This window comes from Salmo trutta, chromosome 25 (genome assembly GCF_901001165.1).
Source record: "Salmo trutta chromosome 25, fSalTru1.1, whole genome shotgun sequence".
NCBI classification, from domain to species: domain Eukaryota; kingdom Metazoa; phylum Chordata; class Actinopteri; order Salmoniformes; family Salmonidae; genus Salmo; species Salmo trutta.
In genome coordinates this window covers 9777628-9803082 of record NC_042981.1, presented here as the reverse complement: position 1 = coordinate 9803082, position 25455 = coordinate 9777628, and the positions used below count along the sequence as shown (strand labels likewise).

At 44.3% G+C, this 25455-nt stretch overlaps 1 protein-coding gene across 1 annotated transcript in view; it reads right to left on the bottom strand.

Annotated features, from left to right (window-relative positions):
- Nucleotides 1-475: 475 nt before the first annotated feature.
- Nucleotides 476-25455, bottom strand: part of LOC115161965 (FERM domain-containing protein 6) — a 59350-nt gene continuing 34370 nt past the window's right edge. The window contains exons 3-14 of the mRNA XM_029712821.1: nucleotides 25023-25113; nucleotides 19046-19125; nucleotides 15636-15712; nucleotides 14437-14623; nucleotides 12777-12932; nucleotides 12628-12693; nucleotides 12470-12538; nucleotides 9302-9476; nucleotides 8532-8843; nucleotides 8097-8234; nucleotides 6043-6134; nucleotides 476-4008 (exon numbers count right to left, since the gene is read on the bottom strand). Coding sequence (XP_029568681.1) covers nucleotides 3712-4008; nucleotides 6043-6134; nucleotides 8097-8234; nucleotides 8532-8843; nucleotides 9302-9476; nucleotides 12470-12538; nucleotides 12628-12693; nucleotides 12777-12932; nucleotides 14437-14623; nucleotides 15636-15712; nucleotides 19046-19125; nucleotides 25023-25113 — 1740 coding nt within the window. The 3' untranslated portion in view covers nucleotides 476-3711. The remainder of the gene's footprint in view (nucleotides 4009-6042; nucleotides 6135-8096; nucleotides 8235-8531; nucleotides 8844-9301; nucleotides 9477-12469; nucleotides 12539-12627; nucleotides 12694-12776; nucleotides 12933-14436; nucleotides 14624-15635; nucleotides 15713-19045; nucleotides 19126-25022; nucleotides 25114-25455) is intronic.

The window sequence follows — 25455 nt, the reverse complement described above, 5'->3', positions numbered from 1 at the left end:
TCGTCAGGTCATGGACTCTACAAAGTGTCGAAAGCTTTCCACAGGGATGCTGGCCCATGTTGACTCCAATCCACGGTTATGTCAAGTTGGCTGGATGTCCTTTGGGTGGTGGACCATTCTCGATACACGGGAAACTGTTCAGCGTGAAAAACCCAGCAGCTTTGTAGTTCTTGACACTCAAACCGGTGCCCCTGACACCTACTAAAATACCCCGTTCAAAGGCACTTAAATCATTTGTCTTGCCCATTCACCCCCTGAATGGCACACGTACACAATCCATGTCTCAAGTCCTAAAAATCCTTCTTTAACCGGTCTCCTCCCCTTCATCTACACTGATTGAAGTGGATTTAACAGGTAAAATCAATAAGGGATCATAGCTTTCACCTGGTCAATCTACGTCATGGAAAGAGTAGGTGCTCTTAATGTTTTGTACAACATTGCCCAAACAGAATATCAGAGGTCAGGACAGCTTAGCTTAGACAAATAAAATGTATGGTTTTTATTGAATATTGTTTCACTACAACAGGGTTTGGCAAAACAACTAAATCATTCATTTTTTTCCTGAAGGGCAATCCTTTCACAGAAAGGACTATGGATACGTAGTTGCAGACATACAGTAAGGGTGTGTGTAGAAGCTAAGCCACCAAAGGAGAGAGTTTAACAAAATGCTAAGGTTTTCAGGTTGTTGTTCTGGTTTTATGGCGGTGTACCTGGACACACACTGGCTTTATACAGCATAGAACATCAATGATCTACCAGAAAAATATTTCAATTTGTGAACAAGTCTTTGTTTGCGCGGATACCCTAATATTAATAAGTATAAATTATAAGAGTAAAAATAGAGAAGCTAGTAACATGGTTAGAAATAAAATGTTACAGTATGCACTGTTACTTTGAAATCACACAACAATATCAATTTCATAAGTGTATTCATTATTATACATTTCTTTCCAACAATCACGTCTTGCTGCCTTGGCCTGATCTGTGGTTCTAGATCAAGATGCCTTGCTCTGTGGTTCTAGGCTGACGTGTCCAGCTGATGAGACCAGCAGTGAAGAGAAGTGAAACTGTCAGGTCTCTCCACTATTACCACAGCAGAGCTGTTTCTAGAACATTCTAAAAAGGTTCTAGAGCCTACATAGCTCCCTGGAGCAGCAATGGAAAAGCTCAGCTAGAATGTTGATCCAAAACAATTACTTAACTGAGGTACATAGTGGTCTAGAATTCCAAATACATCATGAAGTAGCATTTTGTTTATTACTCCAGAGATATTAGATGACACAAATGAGGGTAGGATTACAAATGTACATGCATAATGTACTATTACCATACATGAAATTAAGAGGTTAATGAAACTAACACGGCCTTCTCAATAAGGTTTACTGAGTGGGGAAGAAATGCAAAAGTACTGTGTGAAAGACATTTGGAAGACAAACTCTACTTTCCATTTATATTGAGTAGGTATGGTTTGGAGATTTATTAGTTAGAACTCTAAGACAATAGATCATTAAGGGGAAAAAAAAGAAAAAAAAGAGGCCAGACAGCCTTGTCTGGATCCCCACATAGTAAGGTATAATAAAGCTGTCTTTATATGAACATGACTTGTGTAGTTGTGTGTTTCAAACCTTGTGAACATTGTTTAGCTCTTGGCCAATTAACTGAGCGATGTAAAAATCATTAGGCATCAACTTTCTTCAGCTGCTGTAAGATGAAATGAGACTATCACTGGGTAAAAAAAGGGCACAATATTTTTAAAAAGTGAATGTGATCTCACAGGTTTGTAATACTGTCACATAAATGTACACTGCTTATAATACTGACTGACATCAACCGCACACAAATTCAACAAATACAACGCATCTCATTGTTCTAAAAATGCTCCATTCCAAAAATATTACTTTAAAACTTCCAATTAGCTAAAATGGTCAAATAAAAAAAGACACAAAAATGTTACAAGTTCCAGTTTGAAATAATAAATTGAGACAGAACAAACATGACAATCCCCAAAACTAACAAAGACAGCCGAGTGAATAATAATATCATGTTTCAGCATACAGAAAGAAAAGTCTAAATCCCAGTTTGAGAGCTGGCCTAAACACAACCAAACTCCATTTTGTCTGTGTGTGGATTATATCTAGGATTTTCTCAGCTCTGCGCACAAAGACAGGTGAGGGCATGTAGAAACTCATCCTGCCCCAAGCAACAGAGCAGACCTGAAACATCCAATGACGTTGCCCGTGCTACATGTCACATGACAGGAAACTAACTGTCACAGATTCAAATATGTCTGTTATAAGGATGGTAGGATAGGGATGGTAGATGACATCATAATAGAGGTAATCCCCTTCAATGATTACTGGTTAATAAACAGACTGTTTGAATAATGATTTTTAAAGTCTGATGTCAATGATTAAATACCAAATATACCGCTGACCAACAATAAAGTTACAGAAGAGCCTTATGACTTAAAAACTGATCTCTGCGATTCGTGTGGGCAAGTGTTGCTAAGCGAGAAGCTGGGATTGATTGTCAAGGCACAGTTGTGGTTCAGGACTTGCATAGGTGTAATGAAGGCATGTGGGGTGTGTTCCTAATATCAGTCTACTCCCCACACTAGCAGACAGCTCTACAGAGGAACTGTTGGCACATTGCACTTCCTGGCAAAGAGAGGAGAAATGGCGTGTCATGTCTAATCTCAGACTAGCGCATGCTGGATTTGGTTCTGGGCTCCGAGATTATGTCATACATACTACATACTGGAGACAGAGGGAAATGAGATGCAGGACATCAGTGTTTCTTCTGGAACAATCCAGAACCTGCTCATTGTGACTTCATAATATCCTGTCATGGACTCACAAAGCTGTATTCATTTCATTGATTGGTTACACACTACAACAACAATAATAATAATAATAATAATAATAAGTGGACATTACGTTTTTTCTTTAGTTTAACGCAACTTGTCTTTGGTTCATAGCACAAATAGCTTCACTACCTATTTTTGTAGGGGAAGGAGTGGGATCTACTCTTCATGGCAGAACATTTTGATATAGGCTGTGTGTACTGCGTAAGTAAAGTCATAGTAGGCAAACACATGACATTGATTTTAGTTTTCTGTGAAAGTATTATTTTGCTTAGTACACCCCATGTTCAGATCCCAAAAACATTCTGGATAAAGTACATGCTTTGGAAACGCAGACGGTCAGAGGTTGTATAAATAACAGGGTGATGCTGAGATATTCCTTGACGTTCCTTAACTTTTCCCTTTACTTTCCCAACCAGAGTGTCACTGGAGTATTATCAGTCCGATTAAAAGATGCTGCCAGCTTTTCTTGAAACCCAGAAAAGGTTTATCCTTTTTTTAAATATTTTTTATTATACCCCCGTTTCGGCAAAAGATTCCTCTGAAAGGGCTTTCGTTATCTGTCTCTCCGGTGTAGGTCGTCTCAGGTGTTACCATGGTTACGTTGACTGGTGATGTCATTCTGGTGGATGTAGGGCTTTTAACCTCCACCTGACTCTTCCCAGTACGGTGCAGATGGCTGTTATGGCTGACAGGTTATGGCAACAGACAGATAAACCAAGTATCACCTCTCCAAACCTCCAACCCTCTTCTCTCTCATCCCATTCTGTTTCCTGTGGCACCTACAGGTCTGAGCGGTGGAGGCAGGGGTCATGAGGCCACCCTTTTTTGCCTCCCCCAGCCATCCATCACACCACAAACTCTGGGACCTCGTCGCTGGTAAGCTCCAGGGAGAAGTACTTGCTGGTCCTCTTGATGGGAAAGCCGTCAAGCTGGTCACCGCGGATCCCGGCGCACTGCTCGGCAAGGTTGCCCTGGTAACCACTGCTGTCGCTCAGCTCCTGTGCACAGCCGAAGGTGTAGCTGTGGGCGGTGTCCTGGCATAGCTCCGCCCACTGGAGGCAGCCCTTCTGGTAGAGACGCACATCGTCCAGGGATTGGCTGTGGCGGTCCGTCGATGTCTGAGGCTTCCTGCACACTGTCGTCTGGGGAACAGAAGGAAAACTAAACAATCAGTAAATGTATTCCGTTTTCTTTTTTTACAATGTAAAAACTGCTGTACTTGCCTTTTCCCTTACTATTTCTAGCCAGAGAGCAGATATTTTTTGTGAAGGTTTTACTCGATAATTTAAAGGAATAAGTGATCAAAATTGCTTTATGTTATTTAGTTCAATGCACTGATTGTAAGTCATTCTGGATAGGAGGGTCTGCTAAATGACTGAAATGTAAAATGGCAGGACTAGGGATGCAAATTGTGGTCAATTTTGATGCAAAGTAACCGACCCTCATTAACCGGCTAACAAACGGTTAAATTTGTTCCAAATAGTTAAATGACCAACAAAAAATACAAGGAACAGACATGTTTCATTATAGAGCTTATTTGAATCATGCAACAGTAGCAAGCCAATCGTCTCACTGCCAAACGGCTGGTATTGAACATACAACTACTGTACAAAGCAGCCAATGTAAAACATTTCCAACATTTGCCAAAATGCAATTCCCAGGAAAACACTGTTCTACTCAGTGAACCAGATGCCAGCAGCTCCATATGTGAGAGATGAAAATATCTGTTAGAAACGTAGAAAGAGGGAGACTCTAAAGATGCAACAACAAGGATGGTGTTGGCTAACATGACTGGGATGGTGTTGTTAACATGACTGGGATGGTGTTGTTAACATGACTGGGATGGTGTTGTTAACATGACTAGGATGGTGTTGTTAACATGACTGGGATGGTGTTGTTAACATGACTGGGATGGTGTTGTTAACATGACTGGGATGGTGTTGTTAACATGACTGGGATGGTGTTGTTAACATGACTAGGATGGTGTTGTTAACATGACTAGGATGGTGTTGTTAACATGACTAGGATGGTGTTGTTAACATGACTAGGATGGTGTTGTTAACATGACTAGGATGGTGTTGTTAACATGACTAGGATGGTGTTGTTAACATGACTAGGATGGTGTTGTTAACATGACTAGGATGGTGTTGTTAACATGACTAGGATGGTGTTGTTAACATGACTAGGATGGTGTTGTTAACATGACTAGGATGGTGTTGTTAACATGACTAGGATGGTGTTGTTAACATGACTAGGATGGTGTTGTTAACATGACTAGGATGGTGTTGTTAACATGACTAGGATGGTGTTGTTAACATGACTAGGATGGTGTTGTTAATATGACTAGGATGGTGTTGTTAATATGACTAGGATGGTGTTGTTAATATGACTAGGATGGTGTTGTTAATATGACTAGGATGGTGTTGTTAACATGACTAGGATGGTGTTGTTAACATGACTAGGATGGTGTTGTTAACATGACTAGGATGGTGTTGTTAATATGACTAGGATGGTGTTATTAACATGACTAGGATGGTGTTGTTAATATGACTAGGATGGTGTTGTTAATATGACTAGGGTGGTGTTGTTAATATGACTAGGATGGTGTTGTTAATATGACTAGGATGTGGTCGTTAATATGACTAGGATGTGGTCGTTAATATCACTAGGATGTGGTCGTTAATATCACTAGGATGTGGTCGTTAATATCACTAGGATGTGGTCGTTAATATGACTAGGATGTGGTCGTTAATATGACTAGGATGTGGTCGTTAATATCACTAGGATGTGGTCGTTAATATCACTAGGATGTGGTCGTTAATATCACTAGGATGTGGTCGTTAATATCACTAGGATGTGGTCGTTAATATCACTAGGATTGTGTCTTTGGTTTCTGAACAACAAAATAGAATTGAAATGAAAACCAACAGAACAGCTGTCCAACAGGGGATTTTGTTGTGCTCATGTAGCATATGCTGTACGCGTGTTATAAAGAAGATGCATGACGAACTAACGAAAATACACACGCATCAATTTAATTCCATTACATTATGCAAATTGACCTATAGGCCGATAAGCATGACCGGTCAAATTTATTTTGGCGGCTAACCGGTAAACGGTTAACTGTTAACATCCCTAGTCAGCACCAAACAGGATACGTCGTAACTGTCACTGACCTGAGGAAGAGACTCAATGCTCTGACCTCTCATCTTCACAACGGTCTCAGAGGAACTGGAGGTGGATGAGCTGACGTCCTTCACTATGAGTCCTACAGTGCAGACAGAGAGGATGACATTCATAAAAAACAACTAATACATCACCATCTGTTGACCGTCCAGCCAAGTTCAATTCAACCAGTCTCACTGAGATAGGAGGCGGTCCTAAAACAGAGTGAATGAAGACAGCAAGAGGTTGTATGTACCAGAGTATCCGTTGGTCTGGGTAGAGAAGCTAAGACAGTGGTTGTATGTACCAGAGTATCCGTTGGTCTGGGTAGAGAAGCTAAGACAGTGGTTGTATGTACCAGAGTATCCGTTGGCCTGGGTAGAGAAGCTAAGACAGTGGTTGTATGTACCAGAGTATGCATTGGTCTTGGTAGAGAAGCTAAGACAGTGGTTGTATGTACCAGAGTATCCATTGGTCTTGGTAGAGAAGCTAAGACAGTGGTTGTGTGTACCAGAGTATCCATTGGTCTTGGTAGAGAAGCTAAGACAGTGGTTGTATGTACCAGAGTATCCATTGGTCTGGGTAGAGAAGCTAAGACAGTGGTTGTATGTACCAGAGTATCCATTGGTCTTGGTAGAGAAGCTAAGACAGTGGTTGTATGTACCAGAGTATCCATTGATCTGGTCTTGGTAGAGAAGCTAAGACAGTGGTTGTATGTACCAGAGTATATGTTGGCCTGGGTAGAGAAGCTAAGACAGTGGTTGTATGTACCAGAGTATCCGTTGGTCTTGGTAGAGAAGCTAAGACAGTGGTTGTATGTACCAGAGTATCCGTTGGTCTGGGTAGAGAAGCTAAGACAGTGGTTGTATGTACCAGAGTATCCGTTGGTCTTGGTAGAGAAGCTAAGACAGTGGTTGTATGTACCAGAGTATCCGTTAGTCTTGGTAGAGAAGCTAAGACAGTGGTTGTATGTACCAGAGTATCCGTTGGTCTTGGTAGAGAAGCTAAGACAGTGGTTGTATGTACCAGAGTATCCGTTGGTCTGGTCTTGGTAGAGAAGCTAAGACAGTGGTTGTATGTACCAGAGTATCCGTTGGTTTGGGTAGATAAGACAAGACAGTGGTTGTATGTACCAGAGTATATGTTGATCTGGTCTTAGTAGAGAAGCTAAGACAGTGGTTGTATGTACCAGAGTATATGTTGATCTGGTCTTGGTAGAGAAGCTAAGACAGTGGTTGTATGTACCAGAGTATATGTTGATCTGGTCTTGGTAGAGAAGCTAAGACAGTGTTGTATGTACCAGAGTATCCGTTGGTCTGGGTAGAGAAGACAAGACAGTGGTTGTATGTACCAGAGTATATGTTGATCTGGTCTTAGTAGAGAAGCTAAGACAGTGGTTGTATGTACCAGAGTATCCGTTGGTCTGGGTAGAGAAGACAGTGGTTGTATTTACCAGAGTAGCCGTTGGTCTGGGTAGAGAAGACAGTGGTTGTATTTACCAGAGTATATGTTGATCTGGTCTTAGTAGAGAAGCTAAGACAGTGGTTGTATGTACCAGAGTATCCGTTGGTCTGGGTAGAGAAGACAGTGGTTGTATTTACCAGAGTATATGTTGATCTGGTCTTAGTAGAGAAGCTAAGACAGTGGTTGTATGTACCAGAGTATCCGTTGGTCTGGGTAGAGAAAACAGTGGTTGTATTTACCAGAGTATATGTTGATCTGGTCTTAGTAGAGAAGCTAAGACAGTGGTTGTATTTACCAGAGAAGCCGTTGGTCTGGGTAGAGAAGACAGTGGTTGTATTTACCAGAGTATATGTTGATCTGGTCTTAGTAGAGAAGCTAAGACAGTGGTTGTATTTACCAGAGAAGCCGTTGGTCTGGGTAGAGAAGACAGTGGTTGTATTTACCAGAGTATATGTTGATCTGGTCTTAGTAGAGAAGCTAAGACAGTGGTTGTATTTACCAGAGAAGCCGTTGGTCTGGGTAGAGAAGACAGTGGTTGTATTTACCAGAGTATATGTTGATCTGGTCTTAGTAGAGAAGCTAAGACAGTGGTTGTATTTACCAGAGTATCCGTTGGTCTGGTCAGGGGACATGGTCAGCATGTCCTCAGTGATGTGGATGCACAGGTCCTGGTTCAGGTCCAGGGTCAGCTCATGGAGCTCCTCATAGTCTTTAGGGTCGTCCACTAACATCTCAATCTCTGGAGGGAGACAGACACTAATATGAATCTCTGGAGGGACAGACAGACAGACACTAATATGAATCTCTGGGGGGGACAGTCAGACAGACACTAATATGAATCTCTGGGGGGACAGACAGTCAGACACTAATATGAATCTCTGGGGGGGACAGTCAGACAGACACTAATATGAATCTCTGGGGGGACAGTCAGACAGAGGGCCAGTGATGATCACTAGCGGAGCAGGGGAGAAGGCATGACAAAAAAAAGTGTGTGTGTGTGTGTGTCCCTTGCTGTATGTGCAATTGATTGCCTTACCATCATCGTCCAGCATCCGCTCCTTGCCCCCGCTCTCGACCCCCGAGGTGTGTGAGCTCCCATGGCTAGTAGTTGAAGAGCTGCAGGTTCTCAGGGCCCGGTGCAGGGCCCCCCCGGGGGCCAGAAAACTGTCTGTCTCCACCCCAGAGGTTCGTGAGCTGCTGTGGCTAGCGGTAGAGTGGCGAGACAGGCGTTTGAGGTGAGACACTGTGCTGCCGGCGCTGCTGCCGCTGGCCCGGGAACGCTTGTCCAGCCCGTCCATATCCAGCTCCAACGCGTCGCTGATGTACGACTCACGGTACTGCTTCTTGTCTGGAGAGGAGGGATAGACAGAGGGTTAGACACAGCAGTACCACAGATAAAGAGCCTCACAGGAGCTGGTCAGATAGAGAATTCACTCCTAAGGAATTATGGATATGCCCTACACATGAAAGATGTAGGAAAAAGGAATATGGCAGCAGGTAGTCTAGCGGTTTAAGAGCGTTGGGCAGGTAACCGAAAGGTAGCTGGTTCAAATCCCAGAGCAGACTAGGTTAAAAATCTGTCTGTGCCCTTGAGCAAGGCACTTAACCCACTTAACCCCCTTCTATAAATCACTCTGGAAAAGAGCGTGTGCTAAATTACTAAAATGTAAATATCAACATTACAACTGGCTAAGGGAAGGAATGCTGAATCATGCAGAGACACCAGGAGAATCCAGGGAGTCAAATTTCTCCAATATGGCAAGATGGCAGCATGGCCAGGTAGGTGTGTCCAGGTATGCAGTGTACCTTCGTTCTCCTCCAGCCTCCGGACTTGTTTGAGAACAGGCTGCAGGTTCATGTAGAGGCGATGGCTGTTGCTGAGTAACTGTAGGAGGTGGCGGGACCGCAGGGGACAACCGGTGTAGTAGATCAGTTTACGGGCCGACGGGAGACCATCCGGCAGGATCTCAAACTTCTTACCCTGAAACCAGACAAAAGAGAGAGAGGAATAGGAGTTAGAATCCTTGTAGGATATCTTCATGCTATCTACATGTCATCCAGCTGACGTATGATCGATGTTTAACACTGATTATGGAAGATCTTGGTGTCTGAGATACTAACGGAGCGACGACCCTGTGTGATTCAGACACCAGTGTGTGTTACATCTTTTTGAATGTTCAGTTTGTTTGCAGAGGGATATGCATGAGAGGATTCAGACACTTCGCTAGAGAGCCAGATATCCCGACAGGCAAAAACACACAATGGGGGGGAGAGAGAAGAGAACGCAGAACCGTCTCTTCTTTGAAAACTATTCTGCGGCACTTCTTACAACCAAAACAAGAGCTGAATCTCCAGATTGAGGGACACAAGCCAAACTGAAGAAACATTTCAACATTTTCTTATTTGTTTATTAGGATCCCCATTAGCTTTTGTAGCAGCAGCTACTCTTCCTGGGGTCCACAAAAAACACGACAAGTAACAAAACGCTGATAGACTGATACAGTGATAGACAAGGACAGTCACGCAAATTCAAAATACGATAAAAAAATACAATAGTAAAAAAATAAACAAAAAAACAAGCATGTGTGTTAGTGTCTGTGTGTCTCCTCACAGTCTTCGCCGTTCCATGAGATGTTGTTTAATCCGATTTTTAAAAGGTCATTTTGCTGTTTGAGTAATTGGAGATTGAAGGGAATTTCATGTGATCATGGCTCTGTATAATACGGTGCGATGCTGTGAATTCATTTTTGGACATTCTGATCAGAATGTTATTTGATTATGCAGACAAAAATCTGGAATTTTCATCACAGCAATATTTCTCATAAAAACTAAGAGAAGCAGTTCATCTCTTTTCAACACTCAACCAGGAAAGACTGGCATGCATGTTGTTGTTGGTTCTGTATGTGCAGTTAATGGCAAGGCGTGCTGCTCTGTTTTGAGTCAGCTGCAGATTTGCTAGGTCTTTCTTTGCTGCACTTGACCATATTACCAGACAGTAATCAAGATGGGACAAGACCAGGACCAGACCAGGACCAGACCAGGACCAGACCAGGACCAGACCAAGACATGACCAGGACCAGACCAGGACAAGACCAGGACAAGACCAGACCAGGACCAGACCAGGACCAGACCAGGACCAGACCAGGACCAGACCAGGTCAAGACCAGACCAGGACCAGACCAGACCAGGACCAGACCAGGACAAGACCAGGACCAGACCAGGACCAGACCAGGTCAAGACCAGACCAGGACCAGACCAGGACCAGACCAGGACCAGACCAGAGCCTAAACAACTAGTACCGTTGATTTGTGTCAAAAACACAGAACATGTTTTTTATAAACAGACATAGCCCTCCCCATCTTCATAACAACTTTGTCAATATGACTCGACCATAATTGACCATCCAATAATATACCTAGGAGTTTAGCTTCCTCAACTTGCTCAACGGTCACACACAACTCCATTTGAGGTTTAGGTCTTTGAGAATGTATTTGGTTCAAAACAATGGTTTTAGTTTTAGATGTATTGAAGACCACTTTATTATTAAACCATGAGAGTCTAAGCCGTGTCTAAGCTCGGGGAGCGTCTACTAAGCTATATGGAATTGTTTTAAGAAGGTCATACCAAGGATAATTTGGCTATTTGATTTTGAATCTTAAGACCCCTTGACGTATCAATTAAAAAAATATATATATGGTATTTGGCCTTACTGCTATTAGCCTATACAAAAGCATTGAATAATGGATTCACTACATATAACAACTGTCATGTATACTACCCCTCCTGTCCAGCGCCCGAGGTCGTCAGGCTGCTCATTATTACACACACACCTGTCACCATCGTTAAGCGCATCATCAGACCTAATCAGCTGCCTGATTAACCTTCCCTATACATGTTACTCCCTTTGGTTCCTTCCCTAGGCGTTGTTTCTGTTCCTTTGTTTCATGTCTGTACGCTACTCGTGTTTCTTGTTTTGTTCCTTGTGTATTTATTATTAAGTCACTCCCTGAACTTGCTTCCCGACTTCCAGCGTAGACGTTACAACAACAAATAGTCCATGTCCTATATCTGAGAGATAAGAAAGATCAGAAAACTTGTATTTAACACCTAATTTTCAGCACTTTTCAACTGATATCAGGGGACCTTCAGACGAGTCGTGAGGCTTGTGGGTGTCCTAGAGAAAAACAACCAGCATGTTTGTGTTCGTGAGAGTCTCACCTTTACACGGAGGGGTCAAATTAGAGTGTAGCCCAAACTGTTTGGATGCTACAGACAGAAGTTGGCAGATCGGCTGTACCGAATTCAGACAGGTTCCATGCAGACGATCAAAACGGAGAACACCATGTTCGTGAGAGTCTCATCTTTCCATAGAGGGGTCATAATAGTTTGTTGGCCAAACTGTTTGACGCCACACAGGATTTTGTGAGAACACCGATTTGCGGGATGTCTCATGGTCTAACAAACACAGCTCTAGCTCTGTCACAGCAGATGCAGATGTGCGACAAAACAGATATCTCTAGCTTAAACTGACATGTTGATTTTTGTATTATTTTTGTTGGTGTACTATTCACCTGCTTGATAGTGTGTTTGGTGTTAACAGATGTTTGTTTTCTGGTTGACCTGAACATTGACTAGTTGGCAACTAGCTGGTAGTGAAGTGACTGTAGCAGCTAGGGGTAAGACCCAACAGAGAAGAGGAGCTCTGTGTCACTATTTCCACAACTATACTCTGTGTAGGAGCTGAACTTTCACTAACCACTGCCATAAGTCAAGACTGGCTTCAAGTTTCAAAGACGTCACCGCTGGGATCATGAGAGACAAAACAGAACTTCCAGAAAGAGAGAGACTCCCCTAAGCCCTCAAAGTGCCTAATGACATCCGACATTTCCTTGCCACGATCCTAACAAGTATCGCGATACTGGCATCGTCTCAGCCTTACCTCTTAGTAAATACCATCTCCATGGCTCTACTCACCACAAACACCAGTTTGCCCACATTGGTCCAGGGGAAATCATACAGGAGCTGTTTCACTGTCCCCACGTTCTGAGAGAAACATGATAGAAATCGTCATAGAAACCATACACATTAATAACACATGACCTAGACACATTTATCCATCCTTACTACTGTACCTGAAATATTTGGATCCCACGCAAGGTCAGTCCTAAAGTCATGGAACCCTCCACATCCTTTTTGTCCTGGGGAAGATTTAGAAGTTTATTGGTAAGTTAATTGTGTGTGTGTGTGTGTGAGTGTGTGTCCATCCAGGTTGACCTCTGACCTTATGGAGTCTGTAGTAGTGGACTGTAACATCATCCAGCTGGGCACACTCCTTGATGTATTTGAGATGAGCCTCTGAGGCGGTGAGGGAAAACAGGTCTTTGTGCATGTTGGGGATGTGTCTCAGGATGTAATCCCGGCCTCTCTTGGCCTTCACCTGGAAGAGGGACAGACATATAGGCTGGTTTCAGTGCGGTGACAAAGGAATTCTCTCATACAAGCTTCTCAGTAGAGTGAACTCCATCTGCTGGTTCTGATGTCAGCTCACTGGCAGAAGAAAGGAGGGAAGGCTTGCCAGTTGGGTTAATGGTGGTTGATGAAACCCCCCCACCCGACAGATGCCTCATATACTTATATTACATCCCAAAAGGCGTCGTCCAGCTGGGCACAAAAGGCGTCGTCCACCCTATTCCCTATACATTGAGTATCAAAACATTAAGAACCCCTGCTCTTTCCATGACATAGCTTTCACCTGGATTCACCTAGTCAGTCTATGATCCCTTATTGATGTCACCTGTTAAATCCACTTCATTCAGTGTAGACGAAGGGGAGGAGACAGTTTGAAGAAGGATTTTTAAGCCTCGAGACAATTGAGTCATGGATTATGTATGTGTGCCATTCAGAGGGTGAATGGGCAAGACAAAAGATTTAAGTGCCCTTTGAATGGCGTATGGTAGTAAGTGCCAGGCGCACCGGTTTGTGTCAAGAAGTGCAACGCTGCTGGGTTTATCAAACTCAACAGTTTCCTGTGTGCATCAAGAATGGTCCACCACCCAAAGGACATTCAGCCAACTTGACACAACTGTGGGAAGCACTGGAGTCAACATGGGCCAGCATCCCTGTGGAACACTTTCGACACCTTGTAGAGTCCATGTCCCGACGAAATGAGGCTGTTCTGAGGGCAGGGGGGGGGGTGCAACTCAATATTAGGAAGGTGTTCTTAACGTTTGGTATACTCAGTGTGTAGTGCACTACTTTTGTCCAGAGCCCTATGGGCCATGGTCAGAATAGTGCACTATATGGGGATAGGGTGCTTTTCCCACTGGACTCAGTCAGTTTCAGGTCTGGATTTGGGGCGTTTCTCCGGAACCCAGTCACTCACTCAGAACCAGTTAGAGAACACCCTGAGAGGATGCATTTATGTACCACTCCTGAATGTACAACCATTTCCTGACCCTGTGGCTTCAAAGTGGATATGGGACCAATGGGACGGCAACAGACTAATCACAGGAAGTGGTTGGTAATTAGAGGGGTGGGGCACCGTCGTGTCCGGGAGGCGAGGGGGGCATGTCGAAGAGGAGAGGCAGCAAGTTTAGCCAGCTCACATCCAGATCATTTCTCTAAAGAGTCAAGCGTGCTATGTGCCACTACCAGGGACGAAAATAAAACCAGCGTCCTAGAGCCAGCTATCCCAGCATGCTCCAATGAGGTAGGGTCTCAAATTGTTGGAGCTCAATGATTAATGAAACTGGCTACAAACCTACATTCAGGCTGTGTGCTAGACTACACTTAGCCGGTCCTAATTTACTCCTTATCCCTTGGTCCTAACTCTTCTGTGTTTTCATATCTGTAGCATTATGGTGGAAATTTCAGCACTACACTGACTATACCCATTTTCAGGTCTGCAAACAATGAAGGGTCAGAAGGATAGATCTACTTACCCATGGAGGGAAGTAGGCCTCAGGTTCAAAGTACTTCCCAAAGTGCTTGTTGCGTTTGAAGTTGCCCAAGTCGGCCTGGAGGGCGAAGGCTGCCAACAGGAAGTAGGCCTCCTCTCTCTGCATACACTGCGATAGCAACACCTGTTTCCTCAGGTGCCAGTAGTAGTAGTACCTGGCTGATCGGTCACTGGAAGTGAAGAGAGAAGAAGACATGATACAAACACATTCTGCTAGGCTACATCACCATTCTCAGGTTCCTGTAGTAGAGTAGGAGAAGACGTTACACCCCGGGGGAAGAAGACGTTACACCCCCGGGGGAAGAAGACGTTACACCCCCGGGGGAAGAAGACATTACCCCCCGGGGGAAGAAGACATTACCCCCCGGGGGAAGAAGACGTTACACCCCGGGGGAAGAAGACGTTACCCCCCGGGGGAAGAAGACGTTACACCCTGGGGGAAGAAGACGTTACACCCTGGGGGAAGAAGACGTTACACCCCGGGGGAAGAAGACGTTACCCTGGGGGAAGAAGACATTACCCTGGGGGAGGAGACATTATCCTGGGGGAGGAGACATCATGATACAAACACATCCCACTATGCTAGATCACCATTCTCAGATTCCTGTACTACTGTAGGAGAAGACATTACCCTGGGGGAGAAGACAAATTACCCTGGGGGAGGAGACATTACCCTGGGGGAGGAGACATTACCCTGGGGGAGGAGACATTACCCTGGGGGAGAAGACATTACCCTGGGGGAGGAGACATTACCCTGGGGGAGGAGACATTACCCTGGGGGAGGAGACATTACCCCGGGGGAGGAGACATTACCCTGGGGGAGGAGACATTACCCTGGGGGAGGAGACATTACCCTGGGGGAGGAGACATTACCCTGGGGGAGGAGACATTACCCTGGGGTGAGACATAACCTTCGTAACATACTTACTTATTCCTTTTCACCCCCACTGGGACATTAAGCCACAATGAGCTCCCTCACTTTTCTATCCTCGTCCTCAGAAACACGTCATCGTATTAGATCTAATCAAGCAGCTTCAGTATCTATCAATCCAAACCGCTTATTCAGAATGATATCACACTTGGCTCTGATTGTTAAACTTAAGTTTGTGTAAGAGGAGATTACTCATAGAATTGCATTCAGAATCAAATAGTAATTTATAGGATCTCTGTGGGATTACTTGCCTTATTAATCTCCCATTCTCAACGTAATATTGAGCCCTGAAGTGAATGATCATAGGAGGCCCAAATTGATCGATGCCCTGAAAACAACAAGATACAAATGAAAAACATTGGTTTTGTTATTTTCTAGCAAATCAAACCATCAAGACAGTGTATTCATTCTACAAATAGAAAATCAAAAACTTCCATCCTGACAGTGAAAACAACAGCAGTTGCTCACATATTTGAATTTAAGATTACCCCCCAAAAGACAGTCAATCTTGCACATCTTGAAACCCTGATAGTTAACTATCGTTTCAACAGCAAGCGGTCTAACTGATTCAGTCGGAGCCACAGAGTCATACAGTTGAATTCGGAAGTTTACATACACCTTAGCCAAATAAATTTTAACTCCGTTTTTCACAATTCCTAACTTTTAATCCTAGTAAAAATTCCCTGTTTAGGTCAGTAAGGATCAGCACTTTATTTTAAGAATGTGAAATGTCAGAATAATAGTAGAGAGAATTATTTATTTCAGATGTTATTTCTTTCACCAGTGGGTCAGAAGTTTACATTCACTCAATTCGTATTTGGTAGCATTGCCTTTAAATTGTTTAACTTGGGTCAAACATTTCAGGTAGCCTTTCACAAGCTTCCCACAATAAGCTGGGTGAATTTTGGCCCATTCCTCCTGACAGAGCTGGTGTAACTGAGTCAGGTTTGTAGGCCTCCTAGCTCGCACACACTTTTTCAGTTCTGCCCCAAATTTTTCTATAGGAGGTGAGGGCTAAGTGATGGCCACTCCAATACCTTGACTTTGTTGTCCTTAAGCCATTTTGCCACAACTTTGGAAGTATGCTTGGGGCCATTGTTCATTTGGAAGACGCATTTGCAACCAAGCTTTAACTTCCTGACTGATGTCTTGAGAAGTTGCTTCGATATATCCACATAATTTCCCTTCCTCGTGATGCCAACGATTTTGTGGAGTGCACCGGTCCCCCCTGCAGCAAAGCACCCCCAAAACATGATGCTGTCACCCCCGTGCTTCATGGTTGGGATGGTGTTCTTCGGCTTGCAAGCCTCCCCATTTTCCCTCCAAACATAACAATGGTCATTATGGCCAAACAGTTCTGTTTCATCAGACCAGAGGACATTTCTCCAAAAAGTACGATCTTTGTCCCCATGTGCAGTTGCAAACCGTAGTCTGGCTTTCTTTATGGCGCTTTTGGAGCAGTGGCTTCTTTCTTGCTGAGCGGCCTTTCAGGTTATGTCGATATAGGAGTCGTTTTACTGTGGAAATAGATACTTTTGTACCCGTTTCCTCCAGCATCTTCACAAGGTCCTTTGCTGTTGTTCTGGGATTGATTTACACTTTTCGCACCAAAGTACGTTCATCTCTAGAAGACAGAACACGTCTCCTTCCTGAGCGGTATGACGGCTGTGTGGTCCCATGGTGTTTATACTTGCGTACTATTGTTACTATTGCGTTTGGAAATTGCTCCCAAGGATGAACCAGACTTGTGGAGGTCTACCATTTGTTTCTGAGGTCTTGGCTGATTTCTTTTGATTTTCCCATGATGTCAAGCAAAGTTGAGTTTGAAGGTAGGGCTTGCAATACGTCCACAGGTACACCTCCAATTGACTCAGAAGCTTCTAAAGCAATGACATCATTTTCTGGAATTTTCCAAGCTGTTTAAAGGCACAGTCAACTTAGTGTATGTAAACTTCTGACCCACTGGAATTGTGATAGTGATTTATAAGTGAAATAATCTCTGTAAACAATTGTTGGAAAAATGACTTGTGTCATGCAGAAAGTAGATGTTAACAAACTATAGTTTTGGCAAGTCGGTTAGGACAAGAAATTTGTGGAGAGGTTGAAAAACGAGTTTTAATGGCTCCAACCTAAGTGTATGTAAACCTCCGACTTCAACTGTAATACCTATAAAACCTAGCGGTCAAACAGGGAAATAGTTCCAATCGATCGGGAAAACTGAAAATGTTTTAAAAGTTCTGAGAACCGAAGCGAACATTTAGTCTGTTCTGGGAACGTTCCTTTTTAGGTTGCAGGGCAGATCTGAGAATTTTTTACTATGGTTTCCTGAATGTTTTAACATTCTGAGAACATTATTTATTTGGAGGTTTTTGTATAACTTCCTTAAAGCTTTCACTGAATGTTTCAATACAACTTTTAATAACACTGCTAGCTTAGTTTGGGTTAACTGTTTCAAACTCCAAGCACAGATAGGACACATGGAAATGTATTTGCTTAGGTATTAAATCATGCAAAAAAAAATGTTTTATTGTGGCACAGCATCACCAAGATTCAACCCTATAATATTCTGTTCTCTATTCATGGAATTAGTCCACTGTGCCACCAGGATGGAGCTAGCATGCCATGTTATTTTTTAACTCATACAAAGCTGTTCATTTTAGTCTATTCAAACAGACCCCATTTCAAAGGAAACACTCATTAAGATTAGGTGTCGCCAATTAGTGGGTGCGGCCAACACACCTGAACACACTTAACAAGATAGAGGACAGAGAGAGTTCTTATTGTTCTGAGAACATGACTTTAAATAGAACCATGAGGAAACGTTATGCTGAAGTACTGACATTTCTAAAGAAGGTTGTTTAACTATTTGAGAACATTCCCAATGTCAAACCAGCTGGAGAACGTTCATAGAATATTACCAAAATTGAAATGTAACCATTTGAACTTTTGGGTAACATTCTGTTGAATTAATGAAATACCAACTAATTAAAGTTTATTTTTTTTGTCAAATTCCTTACATTTGCTGAGCAAAGCCAAGCAGCTATCCTGCATCTTTCCCAGAAAGTTGTGGGAGGTTGTATGCAAAATAACCATAGGACAACCACACTCACACCAAGCTCTAAGAAACATATGGTTCTCAGAACGTTATGTGCTAGCTGGGTTGGTTCTCAGAACATTATGTGCTAGCTGGGTTGGTTCTCAGAACGTTATGTGCTAGCTGGGTTGGTTCTCAGAACGTTATGTGCTAGCTGGGTTGGTTCTCAGAACGTTATGTGCTAGCTGGGGAATAGAGAGGTTGGAGGTTCTCAGAACGTTATGTGCTAGCTGGGGAATAGAGAGGTTGGAGGTTCTCAGAACGTTATGTGCTAGCTGGGGAATAGAGAGGTTGGTTCTCAGAACGTTATGTGCTAGCTGGGTTGGTTCTCAGAACGTTATGTGCTAGCTGGGTTGGTTCTCAGAACGTTATGTGCTAGCTGGGTTGGTTCTCAGAACGTTATGTGCTAGCTGGGTTGGTTCTCAGAACGTTATGTGCTAGCTGGGTTGGTTCTCAGAACGTTATGTGCTAGCTGGGTTGGTTCTCAGAACGTTATGTGCTAGCTGGGTTGGTTCTCAGAACGTTATGTGCTTGCTGGATACCATTTGGTTGTGCAGACTGACTCACCTTGCTGGCCTCTCTCTTCCACTCCTTGGGACAGTACTTAGACAGCTTCTGACCCAACTCCATGTAGATGTGTTCATTGTCTGGGGGGACACACACAAAGGGTTAAATTGAGTCGCTTTATGATGACAGTTGTCTCTAGGTCGGTGATATGCATGGAATGAGTCACCCATTGACTCCTGTGTAGCAGACAGACATAGGTAGTTGACAGACAAAGGCAGTGACAACTGCAAGCAGCTGCAAAGGAAAACAAAAATCGCAGTAGGGCCAGTCAGCCAGTGCTGTTCTGAAAATTGGTTAATCTCATCTGATGGCAATCACATGCCCTGCAGGACAGGTCTATTGACCAGGAACCAGTGGGGCTGATTTAGGGACATTCCTGAACTGCTTGTCAGAACAGCGCAAAATCACAAGGCAAATAGTGACTAACCACCCACACTCTAACCCCTAACCCCTAACCCAGTTCTATACCTACCACCCACCCCCAGCCCAGCTCCAACCCCCTGCTCTACCCCCCAGCTCCAACCCACACTCTAACCCCTAACCCAAACCCAGTTCTATACCTACCACCCACCCCCAGCCCAGCTCCAACCCACACTCTAACCCCTAACCCAGTTCTATACCTACCACCCACCCCCAGCCCAGCTCCAACCCACACTCTAACCCCTAACCCCTAACCCAGTTCTATACCTACCACCCACCCCCAGCCCAGCTCCAACCCACACTCTAACCCCTAACCCAAACCCAGTTCTATACCTACCACCCATCCCCAGCCCAGCTCCAACCCACACTCTAACCCCTAACCCAAACCCAGTTCTATACCTACCACCCACCCCCAGCCCAGCTCCAACCCACACTCTAACCCTAACCCAAACCCAGTTCTATACCTACCACCCACCCCCAGCCCAGCTCCAACCCCCAGCTCTACCCCCCAGCTCCAACCCACACTCTAACCCCTAACCCAAACCCAGTTCTATACCTACCACCCACCCCCAGCCCAGCTCCAACCCCCTGCTCTACCCCCCAGCTCCAACCCACACTCTAACCCCTAACCCAAACCCAGTTCTATACCTACCACCCACCCCAGCCCTGCTCCAACCCCCTGCTCTACCCCCCAGCTCCAACCCACACTCTAACCCCTAACCCAAACCCAGTTCTATACCTACCACCCAACCCCAGCCCAGCTCCAACCCACACTCTAACCCCTAACCCAAACCCAGTTCTATACCTACCTACCTACCACCCACCCCCAGCCCAGCTCCAACCCCCTGCTCTACCCCCCAGCTCCAACCCACACTCTAACCCCTAACCCAAACCCAGTTCTATACCTACCACCCACCCCCAGCCCAGCTCCAACCCACACTCTAACCCCTAACCCAAACCCAGTTCTATACCTACCACCCAACCCCAGCCCAGCTCCAACCCACACTCTAACCCCTAACCCAAACCCAGTTCTATACCTACCACCCACCCCCAGCCCAGCTCCAACCCCCTGCTCTACCCCCCAGCTCCAACCCACACTCTAACCCCTAACCCAAACCCAGTTCTATACCTACCACCCATCCCCAGCCCAGCTCCAACCCCCAGCTCCAACCCCCTCGCACTGACCAATCACTCTAGCCACATACTTCTGTCACCCCACCCAACCCTCAATCTTGTGCAACTTGGCAGCAGACTAGTCAGCTAGTCCCTCTCTCCCTCCCCCTACCTCCCTCTCCCTCAGAGACACAGAGAGATCCTATGCCATTCAAATCAAAATTCCAATTAGAATCTGGCTCAAAATTGTATCATTAAGTTTTATAACCAATTACTTTATATGGCAGCAAAGTATGGGGTCCACTCTCTAATAATGAATTTACCAAATGGGACAAACATCCAATGGAAATACTGCACGCAGAGTTTTGCAAGACTATTGTAAGTGCAAAGAAAACCTTTAAATAACGTATGTTGAGCAGAATTGGGCCAAAACCCCCTCCTCCTTACTTTACAACCTAAAAACAAGTGACCCCGAAACATTTCACCACACAGCCCTACAATGTCAAGAGACGAAACAAGAGAAGAGTCCCTTCAGTGAACTGAGGCTCCGTTCACTAACCCAAACCAACCCCATAGAGCCTCAGGACAGCACTCAGAAAATCTGCCCATGTCAATAGTCTACTGAATCGAATAAAGTGTGTGTGAGTGAGTACTATGACAATAACACTATTTGACGAGTTAAATAAGCTTTTAATTTGACACGTCAAATAACAGTTCTTTTGTAGAATGTTGTGTGTTCTGAATTTGCACGTGCAAGCCAAACGCCACCACTACTATCAATAGCACTGTCACAACAGTACCAAAAAAAAAGTCTGCAAACAAGCAAACACCGGCCATGGACGATGCGTTTACAATACTGTGTTGGTAATAAAGCATTATTTGTTCGACCGAAACCTCTGGGGTAGCTAGCTAGCTTTAGCTTGGTACCTAGCTAGCACCAATACAAACAGCCTGAAAATAATGACCAGTAGAAACTGCAGTCATTTTCATTATTCTTAGCAATGATCCTTGTAAGTATTAGCTAGGTAGCCACTTGTTCGCCTATTGAAATTGAACTTCAGTTCATGAAATTGAACTTCAGCTACTTGAAATCACCTCCTCAGTCGGCCTATTGTGTGTCTTGACATTCATATTGCACTGTACAGCTTTACCTAAGGACTGGGGATAAATGAAATGGGTATCAGTCTAAGCAATACCCAAGATATTTGTTCCCCAACGTCGTCCTCAGAGTTAGACTTCCACGCAGTATTGTTTTTCCTCAGGAATAGTGTTCAATACATAGGTTGACAATAAATGTGGTTCAATTCACAGTTGTTTCAGAGTCCCACAATAAGAGCTACGATGCTAATGTTCTCTGGGTGTCACTGAGTAGACTGATACCATGTTATTGAGCCACAAACCACAGGTAAGACTGTACAGTGAAATAAGGATGCCCCAATGCAATGCTAAAGTATAATATATCCAGTGTGATTTCAACAGATTTGTCAATTTAACAAATAATCTTTTGTTGACTTTTTATAACATTCCAAACTTGTTTAGCATGATCTATTCAATTATGGCATAATTATACTATTTGTATTCATTTGCGTCACTGTCAAAGACATACTTTTATTTAAGGCTAACCGCAAAGTCTAATATTGTGGCTAATCCTTATTGTGGCTAGCTTCACATAGATGGGTCCGACCACCATTAATCAAATAAGAACGGTCTCATAAATTAGGGTTATTTCAGATGACACCTAGCTATATAGTTAGCTAGCTAACTATATAGCTACTGAAACAAATTGTCGTTTTGCTATGTTTTTGGGGAAGAACATTGTTTGCATCCATTAGTTAGCTTGCTTTTTTTTATGACCAGCACTGTAGGTGTGTGAGACAACTTTACCAGCATCATAGCACACATATCGATGAATCGTTGTGACATATGAAATACGAGTGATAGTGTAATCAATGTGTAATAACTACGTAAATAATTAATGAACGCGTTAAATTATGTGACGTGCAGTCATATTCAGGTCCTGATTGGTCAAATAGTGTTATTTGACATGTATCTGTTTTGACATGCAAACACCCACACGGCGTTCCATAGAAATCCTGGTTGAGAATGAAACGACTGAACAAATGAACGCAAGTAAGTGAAAGAAATAGGTTTTAAAGGAAAATATTGGATATTGGTATGGTCCAAAAATGTCATATCAATGCATCACCAACAGAGAGAGGGAAACAGACAGAGAGAGAGAGAGAGAGAGAGGGAAACAGACAGAGAGAGAGAGAGAGAGAGAGAGAGGGAAACAGACAGAGAGAGAGAGAGAGAGGGAAACAGACCGAGAGAGAGAGAGAGGGAAACAGACCGAGAGAGAGAGCGAGAGGGAAACAGACAGAGAGAGAGAGAGAGAGAGCGAGAGGGAAACAGACAGAGAGAGAGAGAGAGAGCGAGAGGGAAACAGACAGAGAGAGAGAGAGAGAGCGAGAGGGAAACAGACAGAGAGAGAGAGAGAGAGAGCGAGAGGGAAACAGACAGAGAGAGAGAGAGAGCGAGAGGGAAACAGACAGAGAGAGAGAGAGAGCGAGAGGGAAACAGAGAGAGAGAGAGAGAGAGAGAGAGCGAGAGGGAAACAGACAGAGAGAGAGAGAGAGAGAGAGCGAGAGGGAAACAGACAGAGAGAGAGAGAGAGAGAGAGAGAGAGAGCGAGAGGGAAACAGACAGAGAGCGAGAGAGAGCGAGCACGAGAGGGAAACAGACAGAGAGCGAGAGAGAGAGAGCACGAGAGGGAAACAGACAGAGAGCGAGAGAGAAAGCACGAGAGGGAAACAGACAGAGAGAGAGAGAGAGAGAGAGGGAAACAGACAGAGAGAGAGAGAGAGCGCGAGAGGGAAACAGACAGAGAGAGAGAGAGAGAGAGCGAGAGGGAAACAGAGAGAGAGAGAGAGAGAGAGAGCGAGAGAGAGAGAGAGAGAGAGAGAGAGAGAGAAACAGACAGAGAGAGAGAGAGAGAAAAAGACAGAGAGAGAGAGAGGGAAACAGACAGAGAGAGAGAGAAACAGACAGAGAGAGAGAGAGAAACAGACAGCGAGAGAGAGGGAAACCGACAGAGAGAGAGAAACCGACAGAGAGAGAGAGGGAAACAGACAGAGAGAGAGAGAGGGAAACAGACAGAGAGAGAGAGAGGGAAACAGACAGAGAGAGAGAGAGGGAAACAGACAGAGAGAGAGAGAGGGAAACAGACAGAGAGAGAGAGAGGGAAACAGACAGAGAGAGAGAGAGAAACAGACAGAGAGAGAGAGAGAAACAGACAGAGAGAGAGAGGGAAACAGACAGCGAGAGAGAGGGAAACCGACAGAGAGAGAGAGGGGAAACAGACAGAGAGAGAGAGGGAAACAGACAGAGAGAGAGAGGGAAACAGACAGAGAGAGAGAGAGGGAAACAGACAGAGAGAGAGAGAGGGAAACAGACAGAGAGAGAGAGAGGGAAACAGACAGAGAGAGAGAGAGGGAAACAGACAGAGAGAGAGAGAGGGAAACAGACAGAGAGAGAGAGAGGGAAACAGACAGAGAGAGAGAGGGAAACAGACAGAGAGAGAGAGAGAGAGGGAAACAGACAGAGAGAGAGAGAGGGAAACAGACAGAGAGAGAGAGAGGGAAACAGACAGAGAGAGAGAGAGGGAAACAGACAGAGAGAGAGAGAGGGAAACAGACAGAGAGAGAGAGAGGGAAACAGACAGAGAGAGAGAGGGAAACAGACAGAGAGAGAGAGGGAAACAGACAGAGAGAGAGAGAAACAGACAGAGAGAGAGAGAGAGAGAGAAACAGACAGACAGAGACAGAGAGAGAGAAACAGACAGACAGAGACAGAGAGAGAAAGACAGACAGAGAAAGACAGACAGAGAGAGAAAGACAGACAGAGAAAGACAGACAGAGAGAGAAAGACAGACAGAGAGAGAAAGACAGACAGAGAAAGGCAGACAGAGAGAGAAAGACAGACAGAGAGAGAAAGACAGACAGAGAAAGACAGAGAGAGAAAGACAGACAGAGAAAGACAGAGAGAGAAAGACAGACAGCACCAGAAGGACTGGTTAAGGCTGTTTGACAGAGATGGCTTCTCCCATGTATACACACCAATCCAATGCTTTTCAAAGTGTGGGGAGAAGTGCACACTTCTGGAGAATTGAGGTGTAACTCATTGGGACTGTACAGAGGGAGGGCTAACTGCTCATTGGAACTGTACAGAGGGAGGGCTAACTGCTCATTGGAACTGTACAGAGGGAGGGCTAACTGCTCATTGCGCTGATATAACACACAGTAAACTATGCTGTGACTTTAACCACAGAGACAATGGGCCCCATTCAGTAAGGCTGAGATGGGAATAGACGTTACAGTGAGGTGAGAGATGTCAGACACAGCAACAGACACACACACACACACACACACTGGTAAACCATTCTTACTCTGAATGACGCTGAGTCCAAACAGGTGACAGTCCTTCAGTCGGAGCAGGTCACACACCTGGACCAGCAGCTCCTGACATAATGTCTTCACCTGAGCAGAGAGAGAACGCACAGCATGGGGTTAGAGGTCAGGGCATACAGGAGTCATTTAGACACACTGTGAAACAACCATGAATGGTATTGCCAGTTTGAAAACAATTACTGCCATTCCTGACCCTGGCTTTTGGACAATACACTATAATATGTGTGTTACTCACAAATATAATCCAATCATACATATAACTGTTTCCCTGCTGCAGTCTTCGTACCAGTGGTCTTATCTCATATGCACCTGAAAAGTACTGAGGTCCTATAGACACACATTTCCATTTGAGTCATTTAGCAGACTGTCTTATCCAGAGCCACTTACAGTAAGGCCATTCATCTTAAACAG